The following is a 21,832-nucleotide window of genomic DNA, read 5'->3' on the forward strand; positions in this document are numbered from 1 at the left end:
GGCGCAGGCGCAGGCGCAGGCGCAGCCGTAAGGAGCTGAGCGGTGCCACCGCCTCCCAGCCCCACCCCGCTACGCCACGAGCACCGCGCACGTGGAACCCACCCTAGAGACTGCGCAAGGGAATGGTGGGGCTGCGGTGGCGGCATATGTCCCTGCTCTCCCAGCTGTGGGCCTGTTCGAGTCACTCCAGGACCACCAGCACCTGTGCTAGGACCTGGTTTCCTCCCTACACTCAAGACACCTCCAAACCCACCCGATGTTGGCCTGATGACTACAAGGGTTCTGATGCGAGCCTACCCCCACACCCGCCACACCTCACTGTGCCCGCGACACATAATGCCTGTGACCAGTGGCTGAAGAGTTGAGGGGCAAGGGGCATGCACTTATGTAAAAGGCTGAGAAACTCACCCCTCAGCAAGTAGTTAAGACTATCGTGGCTAGTTTCCCCTATACCAGCTCACCTCACAGGAGGGCAAGGCCTGGACCCCTCAGAGGCCAAACTGCCAACCCCTTCCCTTCTGTCTTGGGTTAACTCAGTATGGGGCTACAGCCTCTGCCGGTGACGCACTGGACTTCCACTCGTCCCACGTGTGCATCCCAGCTTGGCCAACCTTCAGTCTGGGGGTGAGTCCCAAAGCATCCTGCCCTCCCGTCAGCATCTCTGAGACTGGGACAAGTGCCTGGCTCCTACCTCCTTTTCACAGTTTGCAGCTATCAGCAGCTACTGGCTCAGGGGCATACCCCCTCTGGTTGCTGGGTTCCACTGTCCTAGAAAAAGGCTTCGGGACCTGTTCCTGCACCCACCCAAGGCAGGGAGGGCTAAGGCTCCATGCTTAATATTTAAATTTAGGGGTCTGCCTGCTGGGGCCATGATAAATAAATATTCTTTGAGCCCCCCCCAAAAAAAATTCTTAGAAGCAATAACTATGTTTTGTCCTTCTTCACATTCCCTAGTGTCAAATGCTTTTCCTGGCACATGAAACGCACTTAACAAATAATTATGGATACTGTATAAGTGCCAACACTAAAGTATTCTTAACTAGGCCACAGAAGAGATACAATTTATAATACTGGTGGAACAAAATGAAGTTTTTAATCCTCTGCATGTCATTTTAGTGAATCTTAAAATATTTGAAGCATGTGAAAGCATTGAATAATTATCTTACCTGGATACATCCTTCATCAATCTTGCCCTTTTCAGGATCAATTTTAAAATGTGCAGTTTTTTGAAAACGGTACATCACAGGAAGCGAGTTGGATCGATTCTGCATAATACACAGAAGCTCTGAACGTTCACCCTTGAAACAAGGTGCAAAATTAAGGACCTTTCCTGGTTCAAACTGTAGTAAGACAGGAAGTCCTGTGCCTGTCAGTGCTAATTCCACTTTCTGAAATCGATCACCTGTAAAAGCAGTAATAGCTTTTTAACATAAAAAGTGTTAGGAATCCAGAATATATTTGCTCCATCCAAATACTGCCATCTGAAAGACCTCATGAGACATGGGTAGCTCATTCAATCTTTCATTCAGCAAAATTATTAAGTGCCTTCTCTATGCCAAGTACTCTTCTAGGCTGTGGGGATAAAGCAGTGAATAAAACAGACACCGTTCAAGCTCTCCTGGACTTTACATTCTAGGGAGGTGACACTGACAATAAAATAAGGAAATATATAGCATTTCAGACAGGGTAAGTGCCGTGGGCAAAAGTAATGTAGGGTGAAGGGGAGCACAATTTGTCACCCAAAAATATGCCTCTTTGGCATAAGGATTATTTTTTTTTAAAGATTTTATTTATTTGTCAGAGAGAGAGAGAGCGAGCACAAGCAGGGGGAGTGGCAGGCAGAGGGAGAAGCAGGCTCCACGCTAAGCAAAAAGCCTGAGTGGGACTCGATCCCAGGACCCTGGGATCATGACCTGAGTGGAAGGCAGACACTTCAGGGATTGAGACACCCAGGCACCCCTGGCATAAGGATTATTTTAAACTGACTATTGTTATGTAACAGCAGACACAGGAAAAGCTCTGAAAACTCCTGGGAAGAAACTCTCATCAGAGAAGGCAGACACTTAAATCTGTGTAACAACCATACTCTCCCTTACTGTGACCTGAAAACCTCCCATAACTGGCTGCCACACCCCAACATCTTTTCTCTTTAGCTGGAAATGGTATTTAAAGTGATGGCTTGGGCCATTTTGGGGGAGTTACTCAGCTTTCCTGGGTCTCTCCCACGTACAGAAGAGGCATATATGTTATTAAACTTTTGTTTGCTTTTTTTCCCTCTTAATCTTTTTTTTTTTTTTTTTTTTTTTTTTTTTGGGGTTTTTTTTTTTTTTTTTTTTTTCTTTTTGGAGATTTTATTCAGGGACGCCTGGGTGGCTCAGTCAGTTAAGCGTCTGCCTTCGGCTCAGGTCATGATCCCAGGATTCTGGGATGGAGCCCCACATCAGGCTCTCTGCTCAGCGGGGAGCCTGCTTCTCCCTTTCCCTCCGCTGCTCTGCCTACTTGTGCTCTCTCTATCTCTCTGTCTAATAAAAAGATAAAATCTTTAAAAATATTATTTAAAATTTTTTTAAAATAAAGATTTTATTCATTCATGAGAGAGAGAGAGCGCACAAAAACGAGAGGGGGGAGAGGAAGAAGTAGCCTCCCCACCAAGCAGGGAGCCCAACAGGGGGCTCAATCCCAGGACCTCAGGATCATGACCTGAGCCGAAGGCAGACACTTAACTGACTGAGCCACCCAGGAGCCCCGCCCTCTCCTAATCTGTCTTTTATTAAGGGAGGTCTCAACCAAGATCCTAGAGAGGTAGAGGGAAAATTATTTCTCCTCTCCTACAAGGGTAAGACAAAACACAATGTCTTGGGGATGCTCTTTTATATGGGCAAGTCCAAAAAGCCTCTCTTGATAGGGAGACATTTGAGCAAAAATATAAAGGAACTCAGGAAGAAAATCATGTGAAAATCCAGGAAAAGTGCATTCCGGACAGACAGAAGAGCAAGTACAAAGACTCTAAGGTAGGAATTTCCTTGGCACATTCCAAAAACCCTAAGGAACCAAATATGGCTAAGTAAGAGTGGTAGAAGGGTGAGAAATGGTCAGATTTAACATATAGTTTTAAGGGGAGACCTAACAAAATTTGCTGATGGACTGGATATAAAATAGGAACTTGAACACATGATAAATGGTGATGTTAAGGTCTTGAGCCTGAGCAACGGAAGGGATAGAACTGCCATTTCTTGAGATAGCAAAGACTATAGAAGGGACAGGTTATAGGGAAACCAGGAGGGTTTTTCTGGACATGGTAAGTTTGAGATACCGAATAGATATCCAAATGGAAACGTCTGCTAGGTCACTTAATGTATTTACAAGTTCAGAGTAAAGACGAAGGAGGAAGTCTTGGAGGTTTGAGGTGAGAAGGGAAGGTGTGTGATACTGGTTTCATATTGTGAGAAAATGAAGGAAAGGAGGAATGCAGCAGGAANATCAACCATCTTAAAGGACCCACTTGGGGTTAGTGATTATTGATTATAAAGTGAAACAGCACAGCATGGTTTTGTGCTTTGCCCCAGGACAATTTGCTTCCCAGGTGCAGACCAAGGGTAGGCTAAAAGTTGAATTTAATCAGATTAGAGGTTTGCCACTCAGTCACTATGGGATATGGGCCAAGAAACTTAAGTGGACATGGGAAAAGGTGATTAAAATAATGGAGGGGGAATATAAGCTGGGCAATAACATAAACGTGAAGTTTTGGAGACACTAGAGAGAAGGTAGGAACTATAAACTATAGGCTCTAATTGGGTGAATAAACAGTTTTACTCAGAGAGCTCTGTAACTAAAACCCAAAAGAAGATTGTGTATTTCTTCACTGAGGCTCTTACCAGCCGACCCTAGACTCTAAATTACCCTTAAGGCAAACCTACCATCTCCATCTGTAGCCATTCAAAACCAGATTAACTTACAAGACTCAAATAAATCTTCTGTCTATCATAGGCAGACAGAGCTCAAATCACAAATCATGACACGAATAGTAGCAGAACACTGAATTTCTCTCCTAGGAAAACGGTGTAAGCCTGCTTGACGATATCACTCATCCTGACACACAAATCTTCTCGACTCTTGACTTGCCATGGCTCATCTTCCTAGATCCAATCCCTCACCTGTCTCTATCTTTATTTTCGCTATGATCGGTCTGGCTAAGCTGAACTCCAAGTCTTTTTCCATTTTCCTCACTACAGCCCATCTAATACTACCTGAGAATATTAAAAAGTGCAGTGTGTCTTGACACATGGCCTGCAAGGCATATGCACTTACCAGTACCCCATAACAGGATACTGTACCCTATTTACTAGAGCTCCAATTCTAGGCCTGGTCCTTTGGCTGTTATTGAATGTAGACTCTACGAGCTGAAGGTCCGGTAGAGATGGAATGGGTCATTTGTCCCCATGTTAATCTCTAAGAGAAAACATAGGCTTAAATGCAAAAAGAAGCCAAGTTGGTTTTATTTTCTTTCTTCATTCCTTAACTCTAGATCATCATGTTTATCTAATGGCATTTAAAAATAATGAAATCATCTAAATTCTAACTTGGAAAATTATTATGTAAATGATTGAGGTTGACTTCTTTCTTAACATGCCACAAAAGACATTCTAAGGTCTCTTGAATGTTTGCATTTTTGTTCTATTCAATAATTACACACTTTTATTAAATTGTCTCTACAAATATGATATCCAAACTTTTAAATAAACTGCTATACATTTGATGCTTATGTTCATTTTGCACTTACTTTTGATGGTTTTACTGTTATCATCCCTCAAAAATCCATCTTTACTTCCCACAGACTCAAATCTCAAAAAGAGAGCATAGTCCTGCCTGTGTGAAGGATCATTATTCTTTTTACCATCAATCATTAGCCTGTAAAAAATTACAATTAATTATTTTGAAAGTAAAGATGATACACTCTATTGCCTCTCAATAGGAACCAACCCAATCCTTAAATCTATGCAAACAGATGAAAGTTCAGGAATAAAAATATAATTTTGATCCATTTTCCAAAATTACTGCCCAGATACAAGAGACTTGCCAAAAGGCCACAAAACGTAAAGATTCAGAAAATGGGTTCATGACAACATCAGTAAGAAAAAGTAATTCAAAAATACTAAATTGTCAAGGTCAAGCTCCAATGTCATTTTCTATGTAAAGGACTTTCTTTCCAGACCAAGTTCATTGCTAGTTAAGGGCTCTGTTCAATTCTCTACAATAGTCCTTCTTACCTCTGGGTGTAACTGCAAAGCTCTGTTCTGTATCTGTCTCCTCCTGCGGACTAAGCACACATTGCTAGCCACATTCTCCATATTCTTAGAGGAGAACAAGCAATTTGGAGAACAAGATTTGCTAACAGCCAAATCTTGTCAAAGGAGAAAAGGAAAAAAGGAAAGACGGGAAAAGGGAAGAAGGACCAAAGTCAGAGACAGGTTACCTCTAGACCTGTGCACTGACTGTCTTTACTTCCTTCCTTAGAGGTCAGGTTTTTAGCAGTGGATACTCAAATATACACAAAAAAAGGCTGACGAGAAATATTACACAGGAATGCAAGTAGCATATGAAAAACATATTTAACCAAGACTTCCAATAATACTCCTACCTATGAGTTTATGCTAGACTCTCAAATCAAGCTAACGTGCTTCCATGAAAAAGAATATTTAGAATTTCTAAGATTTGTGTGTTAAACAGAATCTCGTCCACTGGCCAAAGAAATTTCCTGCAGGAAAATATGATTCACGAGGCAATTACAGATTGTACAAATAGAACAATTACTTGATTTATTACCCTCTTTAAATTAAAATACAATTCAGTTCCCACCAATCAGTATCATCATCAAGCGACCCTGTTGCCACAGAGAGAAGTACATTGAACACTGCCTCCTCACAAAGGTAAACATACAGTTGGATCGATTATTATGGCACATGGCCACCTCACAAGTATAGCGGAAATTGCCACTATGTATTTTAAACAGCATTTACAAATAGATTTTCAAACTAAATAACTAAACCAAGTATCGAGAATTACGAAAAATATATACTGGCAAAAGTCCTAAAAGTCTGTACGAATTTCAGCAAGCAAGCGTGCTGGACCCCAGCAGCTGCTATAGGCTTACTCTTCATGCTCCTTAGCAAGCATCAGGCTGTGGCAAAAGCCCTGTGTCCTCTTTGGAGGCACCCACACATCCTGCATGCCACCGGCTATCACCTCTTTCTGCAGGGACAACAAGGTCCTGTTGCACAGATTCGTCTGGGACCACAATGCAAAACCACACAAAACTTCTTCTACAAGGTCTGAAGAGATTCATAATCGAACGTGAAATATTTAGAACAAAATTTTTAAATATTCAAAATAATATAAACCATGTTAGAAATATTTAGAGCCGTAATAAGAAAAATCTGGTTGGTGCCTTCTGACAAGTTTTACTGTTAAAGTCAATTTGATGAATGTATGATTGATATACTTTCAATTAATAAAAAACACCATAATTGAATTTTTGCTTACTTTGGGCTGAAACAAAATGCAATTACAATCTTTTGATAGGGTAGTAACCTCCCTTCATTAGGAACACAGGAGATGAAAGTGGTAACATCCATGTTCTTTATTTTGCTTAAGTAGGTGAGATTATTTAAAGCAATATCTGTTCTTTGTCGAATATTTGTGCCCTATAATATAAAATCAGAAATAAAAAGATTAAGGCAGAATGCAAATAAAATAAAATGTTTTAAGAGGAGATCATATCATAATTGTTGAAATTTTAGTCTAGAACACTGAAAATATGAATGTCTTTAAAGAAACATACATAAATTTGACCAAGGCACATCATAAAATTAAAGGAACCGTTGAAAAATTGATGAGAGCAGAAATCCCCACAACTAGCTACTAATCTATAAGAAGTACTTGTCTGGTTTACTTCAGATATATATCACTATCAGTGTTAGTTTAATTTACAGAATTTTTTGAGGTTATCCTTGAAGACACATGAAAGGGAATCGTATCTATCTGCATGTTAAAACATACTTAGAATAATTTAACAGCTTTTTTGGTTATTAGTAAATTCAAAACAATCTGTTTCAAAACATAATACCCAATTTTCCCCTGTTGCACTATTTACTTACCAGTTCTTCTCCAACTGAATCATTTTGCATTATGGCCACCCAATTTATGGGTTCTGGGCTATTATTGTACAGAAGTGCATGTTCAATTTTTGAAGTTCCGAAGAAAACTGAACCAAAGTGTATGCATTCCAACTTTTTGTCATCACTCATGTTTAACAATTCAATAATCTGCTCAACCACATGAGCTTTGACACTCAAGAGTATATCTGGATGACCTTCCAAACTCACTCTACAAGATAATGAATTATACATATATATTTTAATTAGAATTCTATATATTTAATTTTTCTCCTAAATATTTGAATAAACAGGAATTTTATAAAATCACATTATAATTAAAATTCAAAGGCCTAAGAGCAGTTCCTTTCTCATAAATGCCAGAGAATGTCCTGTCCTTCTGACTATCTGAATCTGCAGAGTAGAATGGCATATATACAACCTAATTCATTGTCCCCAAGAAAAACAAAGTTGGAAAACAATCACACGGATCGACTCCAAAAAGAACATATTGCTAGGTCCGTATCACCAATTATTTCATAAACACTAGAATTAAATGGTATGATTTAGATGGTCATCTGTAGTTCTAGAATTCTGAGATTCTTTTCTAACTCATTCCACTCCCCCAAGTCCAATAGCCAACTCCATCCCCATCCTAATAACCCAATTCCCTATGAAGTATCTCAGCACAATCCCACTTGGTTGATGAAATGAAGATCCCCCCATAAAGCTTCACTTCCTAGACTACTTTCAATTCCCTTTTGAAACTGCTCACATAGGCACATTTATCCCTCTGTGACATCAATGCAATCCGTTTGACTCTCACCCCATCAAATACCACAAATAACTGACCACTCCACAACCATCACCTAAGTCCTTATCTTCATCTCTGTCACAGTGGGCATAACTGATACCATCTACATACATCTCTCCTCCCTTAGCTTCCTTGACACCAAACTTTGCTGGTTTCCTTCTGACTTATTCAGACTTTACCTTCTCATTCTTCTGTAGCTTGGATATTCTATAAACTCCATGAATAATGGTGTCTCGCTCCTACTCTTTTATACTCTGCCCTCCTTGTCAAAGTTATTTTCAACACTTCATGCTTCATCTACAACTTATCCACTGACAACCCTCAAGCCAATATACCTAGACCAAATTTTTTTCTGGGACTCAAGATAAGGAAACCTAATAGGCTCCACAGGATTCTGCAAAGCAAATCAATTCCAACAGTTTAAAACTGAACTCAAGATCCTCTCCCACAGATCTGTCCTTCCTCTTACCTTCCCTTTCTATAACCAGTCACTACATCTAGTTACATCTGCTTCCATAACATTTCTCCAAACGGCACACTTCTCTTCGTACTCCCCATTTGTACCTTATCTGAAGCCTTCAAAATTTTCTTTTCTGTTTTACTCCCATAGTTTCCAGTCAGGATACCCCTCCATGTATGTACTCCCTGATTTTGTTGTGCCCACTGTTACCAGCACGACCTTCCTAAATTGCAAACTAATCAAGACACTCCTATCTTAAAACCTTCCTGAGATTCCACAGCCTTCACAATAAAATCTAAGCTTCTATCAGGGCTCAAACTGTTTCTCAAACACTTTTTTGGCTGCGACCTTCAGTAAGAAATGTATTTACATTGGAAGCACACACACATGCAAACATATGCACACACATGCATACACAAATACACAAGCACGCATGTGCACACATACACATGCACGAATCAAGTTTTGCAAAACATTCACCCTTACTATGTGAGATGCATTCTGATATTATCTATCTCATTGTTTTGATGCTGGGGGTGAGCTATTATAGTGAATGCACATTCCACTAATGGACTGAGGCATAGAGCATTAAAAAAAAGCTGTCCTATGAGGTCCTTTACTGAACCCTGCACCATTCTGAGTTTCTGGTCTCATCTCACATGACTCCGCAACTCCATCTCTTTGCCTCTAGGTTGCCTCAGCTATCTCAGTGTGTAATACTGTCTATTTACCTCCAGGATTTCAAGTCTTCTAATTGCTCTGCCTGAAATAACCCACCCCCATCACCAACACCCACTCCCCTATGCACAAACACACACACACACACAGCTCAAATCACACCACTGCTCTTTGCTTGGCTACTTCCTACTCACCAATAAGTGTTTGGGTACACTATCACCTCCTTAATGGAGCCCTTTCCTGATCCACCCCCTCAGCCCCACAAAATCCAAACTAAAAGCTCCAGTTATGTGTACCCATAGGCCATTTTCTGGTTCTTACCATTTTTGTCTCTAGTGCTTGGCAAATAGTAGAGACTCAGCAAATGAATGCTGACTGAAAGAACAAAGAAGCTAATATACATTCAAGACAATAGGCATATCTGAAGAGTAAAACAGGAAAGTATGAAGTACTACATTAGAATTAAGAACTCAAGTATCCACTTACTTTGCCACTTCATTTACAATTCTGGGCTGGTCAGCACAGAAATCCACTTTAACAATCACTAATGACTTGGGCTCCACAATACCATTACTTGGAAAAATGACAATGGGTAATTGGCCCTGGTATTCTGCTTTAAATGTACCTAAGGAGAACAAGAGCAGATGGTTTACATCTGGATCCTTAAAAGTGTTATAGTCACACTCTTAATAGGGGATAGACACACATTACGGAGTATATAGTCTATTGTGAACCAAGAATCACAGCTTTGATCATAAGTTTAGTCTCTGGGGTCACCCAACTAACGTGAACTGATTGTTAGGACTCAAGCCTCACTGATAGTTAAAATATGCTTGCAACTTCCAGTGTTCAGACACGTATGCTAACAGCTTTGTATACGTTAGTCTACGTAATCCTCAGATGGATTCTATGATATGGGTTCAATCATTACCTCCATTTTATACGTAAGAAAAGAAGCTTAGAATGGTTGAGTGATTTGTCCAAAGACACACAACTGTTGTGGTAGATTACACAGTTGACCCAAAGCCTTCACTCTTCTCTGCATCTTACCACGACGCTACCAGGGATGAAGTATGTTTTCTTATCCCTTGACTTGGGGCCTAACCATGTGATTTGCTTTGGCCAATTGCGTGTGGGTAGAAGTGACAACATGCCAGCTCCAATCCCAGATGTTCTCTTGCACTTCTACCATGTTAAGTGCTTCAGTAGCTGCTGTCCTTTTGGCCTGTGCTTTAGAATGAGCACATGTGGAACAGAGCCTCCTGCTCACTCACAGACCTGCAGTGAATAACAGAAAATCCCCAACTGCCTAAGCTTGAAGCAGAGCTACCCAGCTGAGCCCAGCTTAGATCAGTCAAGTTCCAGCCAATCTGCCTACAAAGGAACAATTAAAAAATAATTGCCTTTTTAAGATACAGGATTGTGGGGTGGTTTGTTACGTAGCAATAGTTGACCACTACAGTTAGAAACTAATAGGGCTGGGATTTTCACTTGCATGTTTCTGACCAAAGGGCTCACACTCATAGCCACTGCCACTTCTCTCTCTCTCTCTCTCTCTTTTTTAATATTTATTTATTTATTTAAGTAATCTCTACATCCAATGGTGGGCTGGAACTCACAACCCCGAGATTAAGAGTCACCTGCTCTACCAACTGAGCCAGCCAGGAGCCCCATCACTTCCTGATCAATGAATTAATGCGGTTTACACAGGGAAAGGGCAAAAGGAATGGGTTTCTAGAATCAAACAGCACAGGAGAAGAAGGCTAGAAAAATGTCTTATTCTGAAAGCAGAAATGGTTCATAGTTGATTCATGTTTAGTGCCTGTATTAGAGCATGCAATCCTTGAGATGCCACACTATGTCTTCCTCATCTCTGTGGTCCCAGCACCTACACAGTGCCTAGCACCAAGTGGTGCTCAAAATACATCCAACAAATGGAAATAGCCAGTCATGAGTTTCCCTAATCTCATTATGCAATATAAACACAAACGAGCATGCTGCCAACATAAACAACTTTGCAAATTCCAGTTCACCAATTTTAAATCACATACGATGAAATTTTCCAAAATTACTCATTTCACTAAGGAAAATAAAATAATAGCATAATAAAAGTATTGAAAGTATAAAAAGGCAGTAAGACTTGTTTAAGTACAGAGATGATCTGATGGAAAAGTCAAACAAACTCACAGTAACAAAATTTGTTCATCCAATCATTTTAGAGAAGTGCAATATACATGATATTTCAGGTTTTTTTGTCATAAAACAAAAATCTGTAAAGTTATATCCATTTCAAATAAATAAGTATTACTGACTCAGTTCTCCAGAAAAGGAAATTATGTGATTCTAGTTAAGGCTGAGTGAGATAGTTCCTCTACTGTAATAATTTTAATATAATTTGACAAAAGAATTTAAGCAAATATTTCAAAAGTTTATTTAGGAACAACCCCAAAACCAAAAGAACACCGTTCAATCTTCTAAATATATTAAAACTCTGGCTACACAAACATTACTGTGTCTTATATAACTTTATTGCCACTAGTAATAATGAAATATTTGACTTTTATTTTTAAATTACTAACAATAGAAGCAAGGACATCATCCTAAGGGAAGGGTGTCATTGAAGGAAGGATGTTACAGAAGGCATTTTGTCATCAAATTTTCATTTCTTTTTAGATATGACACTGGCTGATGTTTGGAGAATGAACTAGAAGGAGATAAGGGACTTCAGAGAAATAATTTCAGTTGGTATAATTACTAAGCAAAAGAAGATGACGGCCTGTTGTAGAGAAGCAGCAATGGGCCAGAGAAAAGAGGATTACTGACATAATTAGGAAGTTGAATAAATAGGATTTAATAATTGACTAAGGGAGTAAGGAGGTGAAAAAAAGGAAGAGATCAAGGATTTTGCCAAGTTTCTGATTTGCCCAAATACATGGTGGTGAAAAAGAGAAAAGGAGAAGTTTTGGGGAAAAGGTGAGGAGCTTAGTTTTAGACACGTGAAGTTTGAGAAAGCTGAAGGAAATGCAAAGGGTGGTACAAACCTCAGGGAAGTGACAGGGATGAAAGTGATTGCCCAGGGTGAGTGTGTTGACTGAGGAAACGTGGGTCCGCGGCAAATTCTAACAAATGCTCACATTTAGGGAACCGCAAAAAAGGGGACAGCAATCCACAGAAGAGAATTGAAGAGAAGTGAGGCAGTAGAAAAGAATAATTCTAACATCAATAGTGAATATTTATTGAACACTTACTATATATCAGAGTGTGCTAAGCATTTTATTAACCATCATCACAATTAGAGGAGGCAGGCACTATGTTTATTTCTACAATAGATGCTCCCGACGTGTACATTCCTTGCCAGGGGCCTCCCAGTCAGTTAATGTTACAAGGATTTGGGTCCTGGAAGACCTCACTCCAGAACCTGAGCCACATTTTATATAAGCCACTGAGGAGTCATAGAAGCCAAACTTTTGGCTTTTTTTTTTTTTTCAAGACAACACCAGTGGCCACCTGTGTCAAATGTTGCTAATTAAGTCACGTAAAATAAACACTTAGTTTTGTCCACTAACGAGATTTAGGAGAGCACAGGGCACGTGAGGCTACCCACAGCTGTGGCTGGGATGACCGGTCCTTTGCAAAAACCTGTATGTTTTTTTTTTTTTAAGAATTTTTTTTTTAAGATTTTTTTTTAATTTATTTATTCGACAGGATAGAGACAGCCAGCTAGAGAGGGAACACAAGCAGGGGGAGTGGGAGAGGAAGAAGCAGGCTCATAGCGGAGGAGCCTGATGTGGGGCTCGATCCCATAACACCGGGATCACGCCCTGAGCCGAAGGCAGATGCTTAACCGCTGTGCCACCCAGGCGCCCCAAAACCTGTATGTTTTTGGAATCGGAGTTGTTCTACCTTCCCTGGAGAAGTAGCTCAGGCATTGGGTGATGAGTATATACATTGTTATCTTGCCTTTATTCTTCCAAAATTCTTTTAGAATTTATGAGGTAGATTTTTGTGTCAAAGTATTTGTAATATCTTATTTTATTTTTTCCTTCCCTTCCCCTACGTTCATCTGTTTTGTTCCTTAAACTCCACGCAAACCATAAGGGACGCTGAACTCTAGGAAACAAACTGAGGGTTGCTGGAGAGGAGGCGTGTGCAGGGATGGGGAAACTGGATAATGGGCATTAAGGAGGGCACTTGATGTAATGAGCACTGGGTGTTGAATTTGTAATATCAAGCCAGGGCAAACAGTCTGTAGTTTTATAGCATGCTATAGAAAATCAAGAGTCACATATCTAAGGTCATTGTTATTTCCTATGTATGTTTTTCTGGGGTGTTTTGTTTTGTTTTGTTTTGTTTTGTTTTAAGTTTCCTTGAGCCTAAGCATACCAAGGAGATAGTCCAGTCTTCATATGTCTCCAAACGACTGTTCTGGAGACTCTTCAGAATGCCCACATGGGATTAAACAGGTTACTTCTAAGTTCAATCCCCTTTCTTTGAAAGCTTAATGGTTCTTTTTTTTATTTTTTATGTACTAAAATGACAAATCATTTTCTTCTTTAGTAATATCCTGGTCAAATTATTTTTAGAAATATTCTGTTATTCAAGTACAGTTGACATACAATTAATGATTCTTTTCTGAAACTCTGAGAGATCACTGAACCAAATCGATTACACAAAGGTTTATTGAATGTCTGCTGTTATGCCAGCATTGTATTATGCAAGAAACGTATACTGAGAGTCCATGACAGCAGTTTCCAAGAAAACAAAATATATGCATTGAGAATAAGTAATGGGTGCTTCTCTGAGTAGTTAAGGAGGAGCCCAAGGACCAGTCCTGGACTTGGTCCAATTTAGCAAACTTCCTGGTTCTTAGATGATGCTAGGCTTTTCTAGACTGTGAAGTAGAGAGATGATGCTGATGATCAGGGAAAGGGGGAGAGTGGGCATTAAGAGCAAGACAAAGGTCATACATTTTGGGCAAAATAACCCAAATAAACCTAAAGGCTGATGAGTTCTAAGGTAGCTGTTCAAACACAGAAATGGTGTGTGAAGATCACACTAGGGACTTTAAAGACTGTTCTATATCATAACACTATAGTAGAAAAAGTCTTCTCAGATATTCAAGGTTACTGAGGGGAAGAGGGAAATGACTGCAGTTCCAGGCATGCTAAAATACTAACGCTTTTTCAATGATGTTCTTTAAAGGATAAAAACTGAGAAACAATAAAATCCTAAAACAGAACACGGAGTTCACCAGCTCACAAAGGACTAATAGTAAAGACTTATCTTGAAGACTGAGCCATGTCTTCAAAATGAAAAGACAAGCACTACTTTGCACAGTAAGGAGTAAACTCAGGAAACACAGAGGGTGAGAAAACAAAATGTATTCAACAATATTTGGCTAAATCCGTGGATAATTACTTCATAATGGGCCATTAAAATAAAAAATCATGAAGTTGTTACACAGATCAACTAATAACCCCAATGGCACCACCAGAGAGAGAAAACAAAGCTGCACATATCAAGAATCTGCTGAGTGTGGCTTTTTAATGTCCTCTTAAGTATGCATATAAATTTACAAACACTTGATCTTTGACTCTAAAACTATAAAATATTTGTCACGTAAAATCCTTTTTAAAAATTTTATTAAAATCATCTTTGGTTGCTGAATCTATTTTCTGCATAAGTGTTTTTCCTCATGAAAATACATTGCTATTCTCATGAATATTTATATACTGTGCTTGTAGGTAATAAGGACTTTATGACACCTTACAGGCACTTGCTACTGTGAATATAAAACATAGTATCAATTTTGCTAATGGCGGAAAAAATAATATCATTCAAGTCCAAGAATGAGAAACAGAGTCAACACTAAGAAAATGTGTTTCATTGGTAACAATTTGTTTCAGTTTGTAAGGTAATACTAATTAACATTTCATGGTCCTCAATTATAATTTACAAATTGTAGTATTCACNCAAATACACGCACATGCAAAATATTAATATAATACTAAAAGCCAAAGTAGATTACTTTTCCTAAAATGAATGGGTCTAGATCTGAAACTTCATTTTATTTTACTTTATTTTATTATGTAAAATAATTCTAAATATCTGTTTAAAATTAAAACCACATACACTTGTTACTTATAGGGAGCTTTTATATGTAATGAAACTGTACAGTTTGATGATATTTTACAATAAAGAGAGGATATGATCAAAACTTTGAAGGATTTGGAATGCATAACAGTTAAGAGAGATTTTTGGAAAATAAATAATAAAAATAAGATTCTCTCAATTACATACCACTGTTCTAAAAAATAAAGAGTCTAAAGGACCATATAGCCCATAATCACTAGCCATGAGAGACCCTATCCTTAACATTGGCATCAGATCACAAACGAGTCTAATATTCTACAATCCCACAGGCACCAGAAATCTAATCATTTAAAAACCAAAGCATGGAAAGTTGAAATGAGCAACATTTGGTGAGGAACAATTATCAGTTTTATTTGTTTAACCCCAGGAAGAAATCAGTACAGTGACAAACTGCCTTTGTCTTAATAATCCCCACTGCTCAATCAAGCAGCCCTAGAGAATATCCTCACTTAGTGTCAAACAGGCTTGGAATTAAGACCAGTTTTCTGTATCTCAGAAGCAGTCTCAGAAAAAAATGCCCTCCCGACACGGAGCTGGTCCTCATATCGGCTCCACAGAAATGGAAGCCTTGCCAGCCCAGATAATGGCCAATCAGGACAATGAAGGGATAAGTGAATTTAATACCTACTATATACCATCAATGAAGAGTGTGCATGAACACACACACACACACAGACACACACACCTTTATGGAAACTCTTAGGTCACAGTAAAAAATCCATAGAAATACTCCGGTCTGGAGAAAAGCATTTACTCTTTCAACAAAAAGTGAGTAAGAGCTTTCTAGAGACCATCATGTAAATTCAAAGTTGAATACGATAGAGAAAAAGAACAAATATTTATTGAGCGCCAATGATGAGTCAAGTATCATACTACAACCAGAAGTACATGCATAATTAACCATAGTTCATTTTATTAACCACAGTTTATAAATGAGAAATATCAAGTTCAACGTCCTAAAAGATACTTGCCCCAGATCACACAGCTAGAAAGGCACTGTGCCCTGATTCTATCTCTGGATGGCTCACTCTGAGCACTAAGTCATTCTCATAACATCATCCTGCCTTCTATCCTCAGGGAGATCACCAGTCACCTGGGATTCAGGCTGTTAATCAGAATCATAAGGAGACAGACTCATCTTTCCTGAATTATTATCTATCAGTCTTTTACAGTCATCCTTTTTAAGGGCCTTTAGCTTTGATCTATTTCAAATGACAGACATCTTTTTTGGGGGGAGGGGGAGGACGAATGAATCAGAGAATCCATTAATCATACAAAGTACACATTTTAAATAATAACAACTTTCTTCCGAAAGTGTAAGTTAATTCATACGACAGAAAGTATTTACCTGGAGCTCTGCCACGGTTAATGATATTAATCTCTTTACAATATACTTTACTATCGGCAACTAATGTGCCAAAATTAACTTCTGACTCAATTTCCAATTGACAGGATGGAATCAACCTAGGGGAAGAGAAGACAACATAATTAAAAAATTACACCCTCATACTTAAATCCACAGGGGGACATACAGAGACACTTTTATTAATTCCTTGTAAGACATTCATCTTTCCTTACAAGTCTATTGATAGCATATTTGTCAGTAAAAGGAACTGTAAAGACATGAAAACAAGATGAGATATATTTTTAACAAAAAAAAAAATCAAACTTTATGCATCTAAGGACATGGTATACCCTGTGAAGTACTCACCTTGACAGGCTACCCACATATCTCAGTGTTTTCACTGCTCCAAGCATTTTTGGAATCTCCACCTAAGCCTATAATACATTCTTTAGCCCCTCCTCAAAAAGGGTGGCATTGATCTTAACAAAGTAGTTTGGATGATCCAAATCTGATGAAGTAAAAGAAGGTGCTATGCTATAAAATGCCATTTGGGAACCAAAACAAGGTCTAAACACAAAAAGATACAATTGATTTTTCATGTGTGTCTCCAAGTTAAAGGGCTCACTGTGGCATATCTGTACCATATGTTTCATACACATTTTGAAAATCCATTATAATCCTATATGCATGTCTCATAAGGGCACATATATTTTATATATGGCTAATTTATAAACATCATGAGGTATAATATCCTGTTTGAGACTTAAAATGTCATGAAAGGGAAATAAATATTATTATGGCTATGTTACAGATGAAAAGCCAAAGACTTCAAAAGCCTCAATGACTTACCTGAGAAATTATTTGAATATTGGTAAACTTAGCCTCGAATCTATTCTGTTAGATTTAGAATGCATTACCCTTACAAATTTAACAATGATAACAGCACCAATAATAAACAGAGTAATAACTGATCTTTACTGAGTCCTTAGATTATGTACCAGACACATGAATTAAGTAATTTACTCCACATAGGATACAACCTCCAAAATATAAATACGTACACACACACATATAAATAAAAATACCTGAACAAAATATTCACAAATACTGCTTTATGCACTGGTGGTCTGGGCCTTCCTTCCATATGTTTATATGTGAATGTTTGTGTAGAGACGGTCCAGAGATCAGCCAGGACTATCCTGTATATGCTGCTTCTTTAAGGAATACCCATGTTCTTCTCATAAAGACATTGTAATTTTGTAATAGGAAAAGGAAAGATCAATGACCTCAGTGTACATCATTGCATTAATAAAGAGTTTACAGGATCTAAAAGAGGAACTCATTACACAAACAATATAAGATATGAAGCTGAATATTTTTTTCAAACTATTTCTCTAGCTGGATGCAGAGAAATGTCTTAATAATTTAAGAGTCAACTCATACACACATACACACATGCACACATATATGTATATGTATATGCATATATACATAGGAGTAAGGGCTTGGTAATACAGTAATATTATACCAGTTTTTCTGGCTTTCCTATTGGAAATCCATCTGATTAAAAAAAGTCTTTCCAATAACATTTTTCTTTTTATGTTAACAGAGAATTTATGCTAAGAGACAAGGGAAGGGGGCAACTGGGTGGCTCAGTAGGTTAAGTGTCTGCCTTCAGCTCAGGTCATGATCCCAGGATCATGGGATCGAGTCCCATGTCCCTGCTCAGTGGGGAGTCTGCTTCTCCCTCCACACCTGCCCCCTGCTCGTGCTCTCTCTCTCTCTCTCACGCTGTCTCTCTCTCAAATAAATAAAACCTTAAAAAAGAGAGAGAGAGAGAGAGAGAGAGAGAGAGAGAGAGAGACAAGAGAAGGATGGTTACCAGGGGCTGGAGGTGGGAAAATTGGTGAGATGTTGGTCAAAAGATACAAACTTGCACTTAGAAGATGAATTGGTTCTGAGGCTCTAATGCCCAGCTTTGTGATTACAGTTAACAACACTGAATTATGTATTTGAAAGTTGCTAAGAGACAAGATCTTAAATGTTCTCACTACAAAATGAAATAATTATGTGATGTGATGGAGGTGTTAGCTAACACCACACTAGTAATCACATTGCAACATATAAATGTGTTAAATCAACAATGTGTACAGTTTAAACTTATACAGTGTTATATGTCAATTGTATCTCAATTATAAAAAAGGAAAAATAATTAAGTATCAAACTTGGTAACTTATATATGGAGTTAAAATAAATTTATATTAATATAATTCATAAGANNTAAGAGGGGGAGCCTGGATGTCTCAGTCGGTTAAGCGTCTGCCTTTGGCTCAGGTCATGATCCCAGGGTCTGGGACAGAGCCCCACATGGGGCTTCCTGCTCAGCGGGGAGCCTGCTTCTCCCTCTGCCTGCCACTCCCCCTGCTTGTACTCTCTCTCTCTCTGTCTGTCAAATAAATAAAATCTTTAATATATATATATCATTCAGAAGAAATTTTAAAAACTTGTATATATTTATGATTACAGGAAATCTATATACGTATTTGTACATGTATACATACTGACTACACATATTCCTATGTACATATATACGTATGCATGAATTACATACAAATTTACAACATAGTTTAGTGTTGGTGATCAGCAAAGATCTTCTAAGTATAAATATGTAATACATTAGGATATGATGCTATGGTAAGAAATGGAATGGAAGTACAAACCTGAGGAGGAAAAATAAAGAAGAGGTAAATTTTTCAACTGTTTAACAAATTACTATGGTATTTCCACTTTACTGGATACATTTGAAAAAAGCATGTAATTATCTTATAGTAACATTTATTATGTACAAGCAATTACATCTTTGCAACTATTCAAACTCATAATGAAAAACTTTAGACATTTTTTTTTAAAGATTTTATTTATTTATGTGACAGAGAGACAGCCAGTGAGAGAGGGAACACAGCAGGGGAGTGGGAGAGGAAGAAGCAGGCTCCCAGCAGAGGAGCCCGATGTGGGACTCGATCCCGGAACACCGGGATCACGCCCTGAGCCGAAGGCAGACGCTTAACGACTGCGCCACCCAGGCGCCCCAAAACTTTAGACATTTTTAAATGTGCAAGAGGGACATAATTTTTACGGATACATGAAAAAAAAAGTGCTCAGAATCACTGATTACATCATTTCTGCTAAAGTACAAATACAAACTTCTGGTTTCCAGACAAGATTTCATAAATCTATTTTCCCATGTTCATCCCCATTAAATGCAACTATAAACTCTAGAAATGGTGCAAGAGGCAAGAAATGAATGTTCATAGCAGCCTTTCTTGTAATAGCCAAAACCTGGAATCAGCCTGATATCCTTCAGCGGGTCAACGGTGAAACAAACTGTGGTATACACATACCATGGAATACTTCTCAACAATAAAAAGGAGCAAACTATTGATATAAACAAAAACTTGGTTGAATCTCCAGAGAATTTTGCTGAGTGAAAAAAATCAACCTCAAAAGGCTATATAACATATTTCGCGTGGCAAAATTTTAGAAATGGAAGACAGAATAGTGGTTTCCACAGTTTAGGGACAGTAGGTGTGAAGCAGAGGGAGGTGGGTGCTGTTATAAAAAAGTAATAGGAGAGATCCTTGTGGTATTGGAACAACCGAATATCTTGACTATGGTGGTGGATACAAAATCCTACACAGGTAATAGAATTGTACAGAACTTACACACACACACACACACACACACACACACACACACACAATCTTCATTCAGCCCTTTCCGTCATACTTTAAGAAGGTAGTGTTGTCCTTATGTTGCAACTGTGATAAGCAGCTGACCTCTGATGAGAGAGAGCATACATTATGGAGACAAGACAAAATTCCTGTTTTCAAAGGCAGAAGCATCTTCGACTCTTCTCTCCACATATAGTACAAACAAGCAAATCCAAGTGCAACTCAAAATTATGTCAATGTGCAGAATGGACCAAAAATGACCACACTTAAAATAAATTATAAAATGTAAATTAAGGGACGAGTGGGTGGCTCAGTTAGTTAAGCCTGTGCCTTTGGCTCAGGTCCTGATTCCAGGGTCCTGGGATGGAGTCCCACATGGGGCTCCTTGCTCAGTGGGGAGTCTGCTTCTCCCTCTCCCCTTGCCCCTCCCCCGGCTCATGCTGTCTCTCTCCCCCAAATAAATAAATAAAATCTTTAAAAATATGTAAATTAAGTATTTGTAATGGGCTAATAGCTTACTCCTTTCCTACCACGTGTCAGCTGTTTGATTTCTGTACAGAATGCGATGCTGTACTTAAACAGAGCTTCTCAACAACATGGAGAACAAAATAACTGCAGATCGAAATTTAGCTTATTTTTTTTTAAGATTTTATTTATTTATTTGACAGAGAGACAGCCAGCGAGAGAGGGAACACAAGCAGGGGGAGTGGGAGAGGAAGAAGCAGGCTCCCAGGGGAGGAGCCTGATGTGGGGCTCGATCTCAGAACGCCAGGGTCACGCCCTGAGCTGAAGGCAGACGCTTAACGACTGAGCCACCAGGCGCCCCTAAATTTAGCTTATAAAAATTAAAAAATACAAAGGAAATTTTAAAAAGCCATGTCGAATACCAATATTAATATTAATATTCTAATATTAATTCTGCTGGTGGTAGACAAATATACACAAAAGAATACATCTATGGAATGACATCTTGCTAAGGAAAAGGAAGATCCATATGTGCATGTATATGAAAAAAAAGCACTTAAAAATGTTCACATTAGCCTTAACAGGTAATTTTATAATAAACATAAATACACTTTTTTCAGTATGAAATGAAAATGGCAATTTCCTGGTCAAATAAATAATCTGTATCAAAGTTAATCTCCAAATCAGTTACAACTGACCCTTGGACAACACAGATTTTAACTCAGTGAGTGTACTTACATGCAGGTTTTTTCTATAATACAATACTGTAAATGTATTTTCTCTTCCTTATGATTTTCTTAATAATATTTCTTTTCTCTAGCTTACTTTATCGTACAATTACAGCATGTAAGACACACAACGTACAAAACATGTGTTAATCAACTATTTACGTTATCAATAAGGCTTCCAGTTACCAGTAGGCTATTAGTAGGAAGAGTCAAAAGTTATGCATGGATTTTCAACTACGTAAGGGTTGGCGGCTCTCACCCCTACATTGTTCAAGGGTCAACTGTACTTAGTTCTGTGTTCTGTTCA

The 21,832-nt window shown here is 38.5% G+C and overlaps 1 protein-coding gene across 1 annotated transcript in view; it reads right to left on the reverse strand.

Annotated features, from left to right (window-relative positions):
- Window positions 1–21,832, reverse strand: part of CFAP47 (cilia and flagella associated protein 47) — a 503,621-nt gene that overhangs the window by 475,312 nt on the left and 6,477 nt on the right. Inside the window, exons 3-8 of the mRNA XM_040635242.1 lie at window positions 16,605–16,720; window positions 9,590–9,728; window positions 7,155–7,383; window positions 6,541–6,701; window positions 4,781–4,908; window positions 1,167–1,402 (exon numbers count right to left, since the gene is read on the reverse strand). Coding sequence (XP_040491176.1) covers window positions 1,167–1,402; window positions 4,781–4,908; window positions 6,541–6,701; window positions 7,155–7,383; window positions 9,590–9,728; window positions 16,605–16,720 — 1,009 coding nt within the window. The remainder of the gene's footprint in view (window positions 1–1,166; window positions 1,403–4,780; window positions 4,909–6,540; window positions 6,702–7,154; window positions 7,384–9,589; window positions 9,729–16,604; window positions 16,721–21,832) is intronic.

The sequence above is a fragment of the Ursus maritimus genome (assembly GCF_017311325.1).
Source record: "Ursus maritimus isolate PB19 chromosome X unlocalized genomic scaffold, ASM1731132v1 scaffold_X1, whole genome shotgun sequence".
NCBI lineage: Eukaryota > Metazoa > Chordata > Mammalia > Carnivora > Ursidae > Ursus > Ursus maritimus.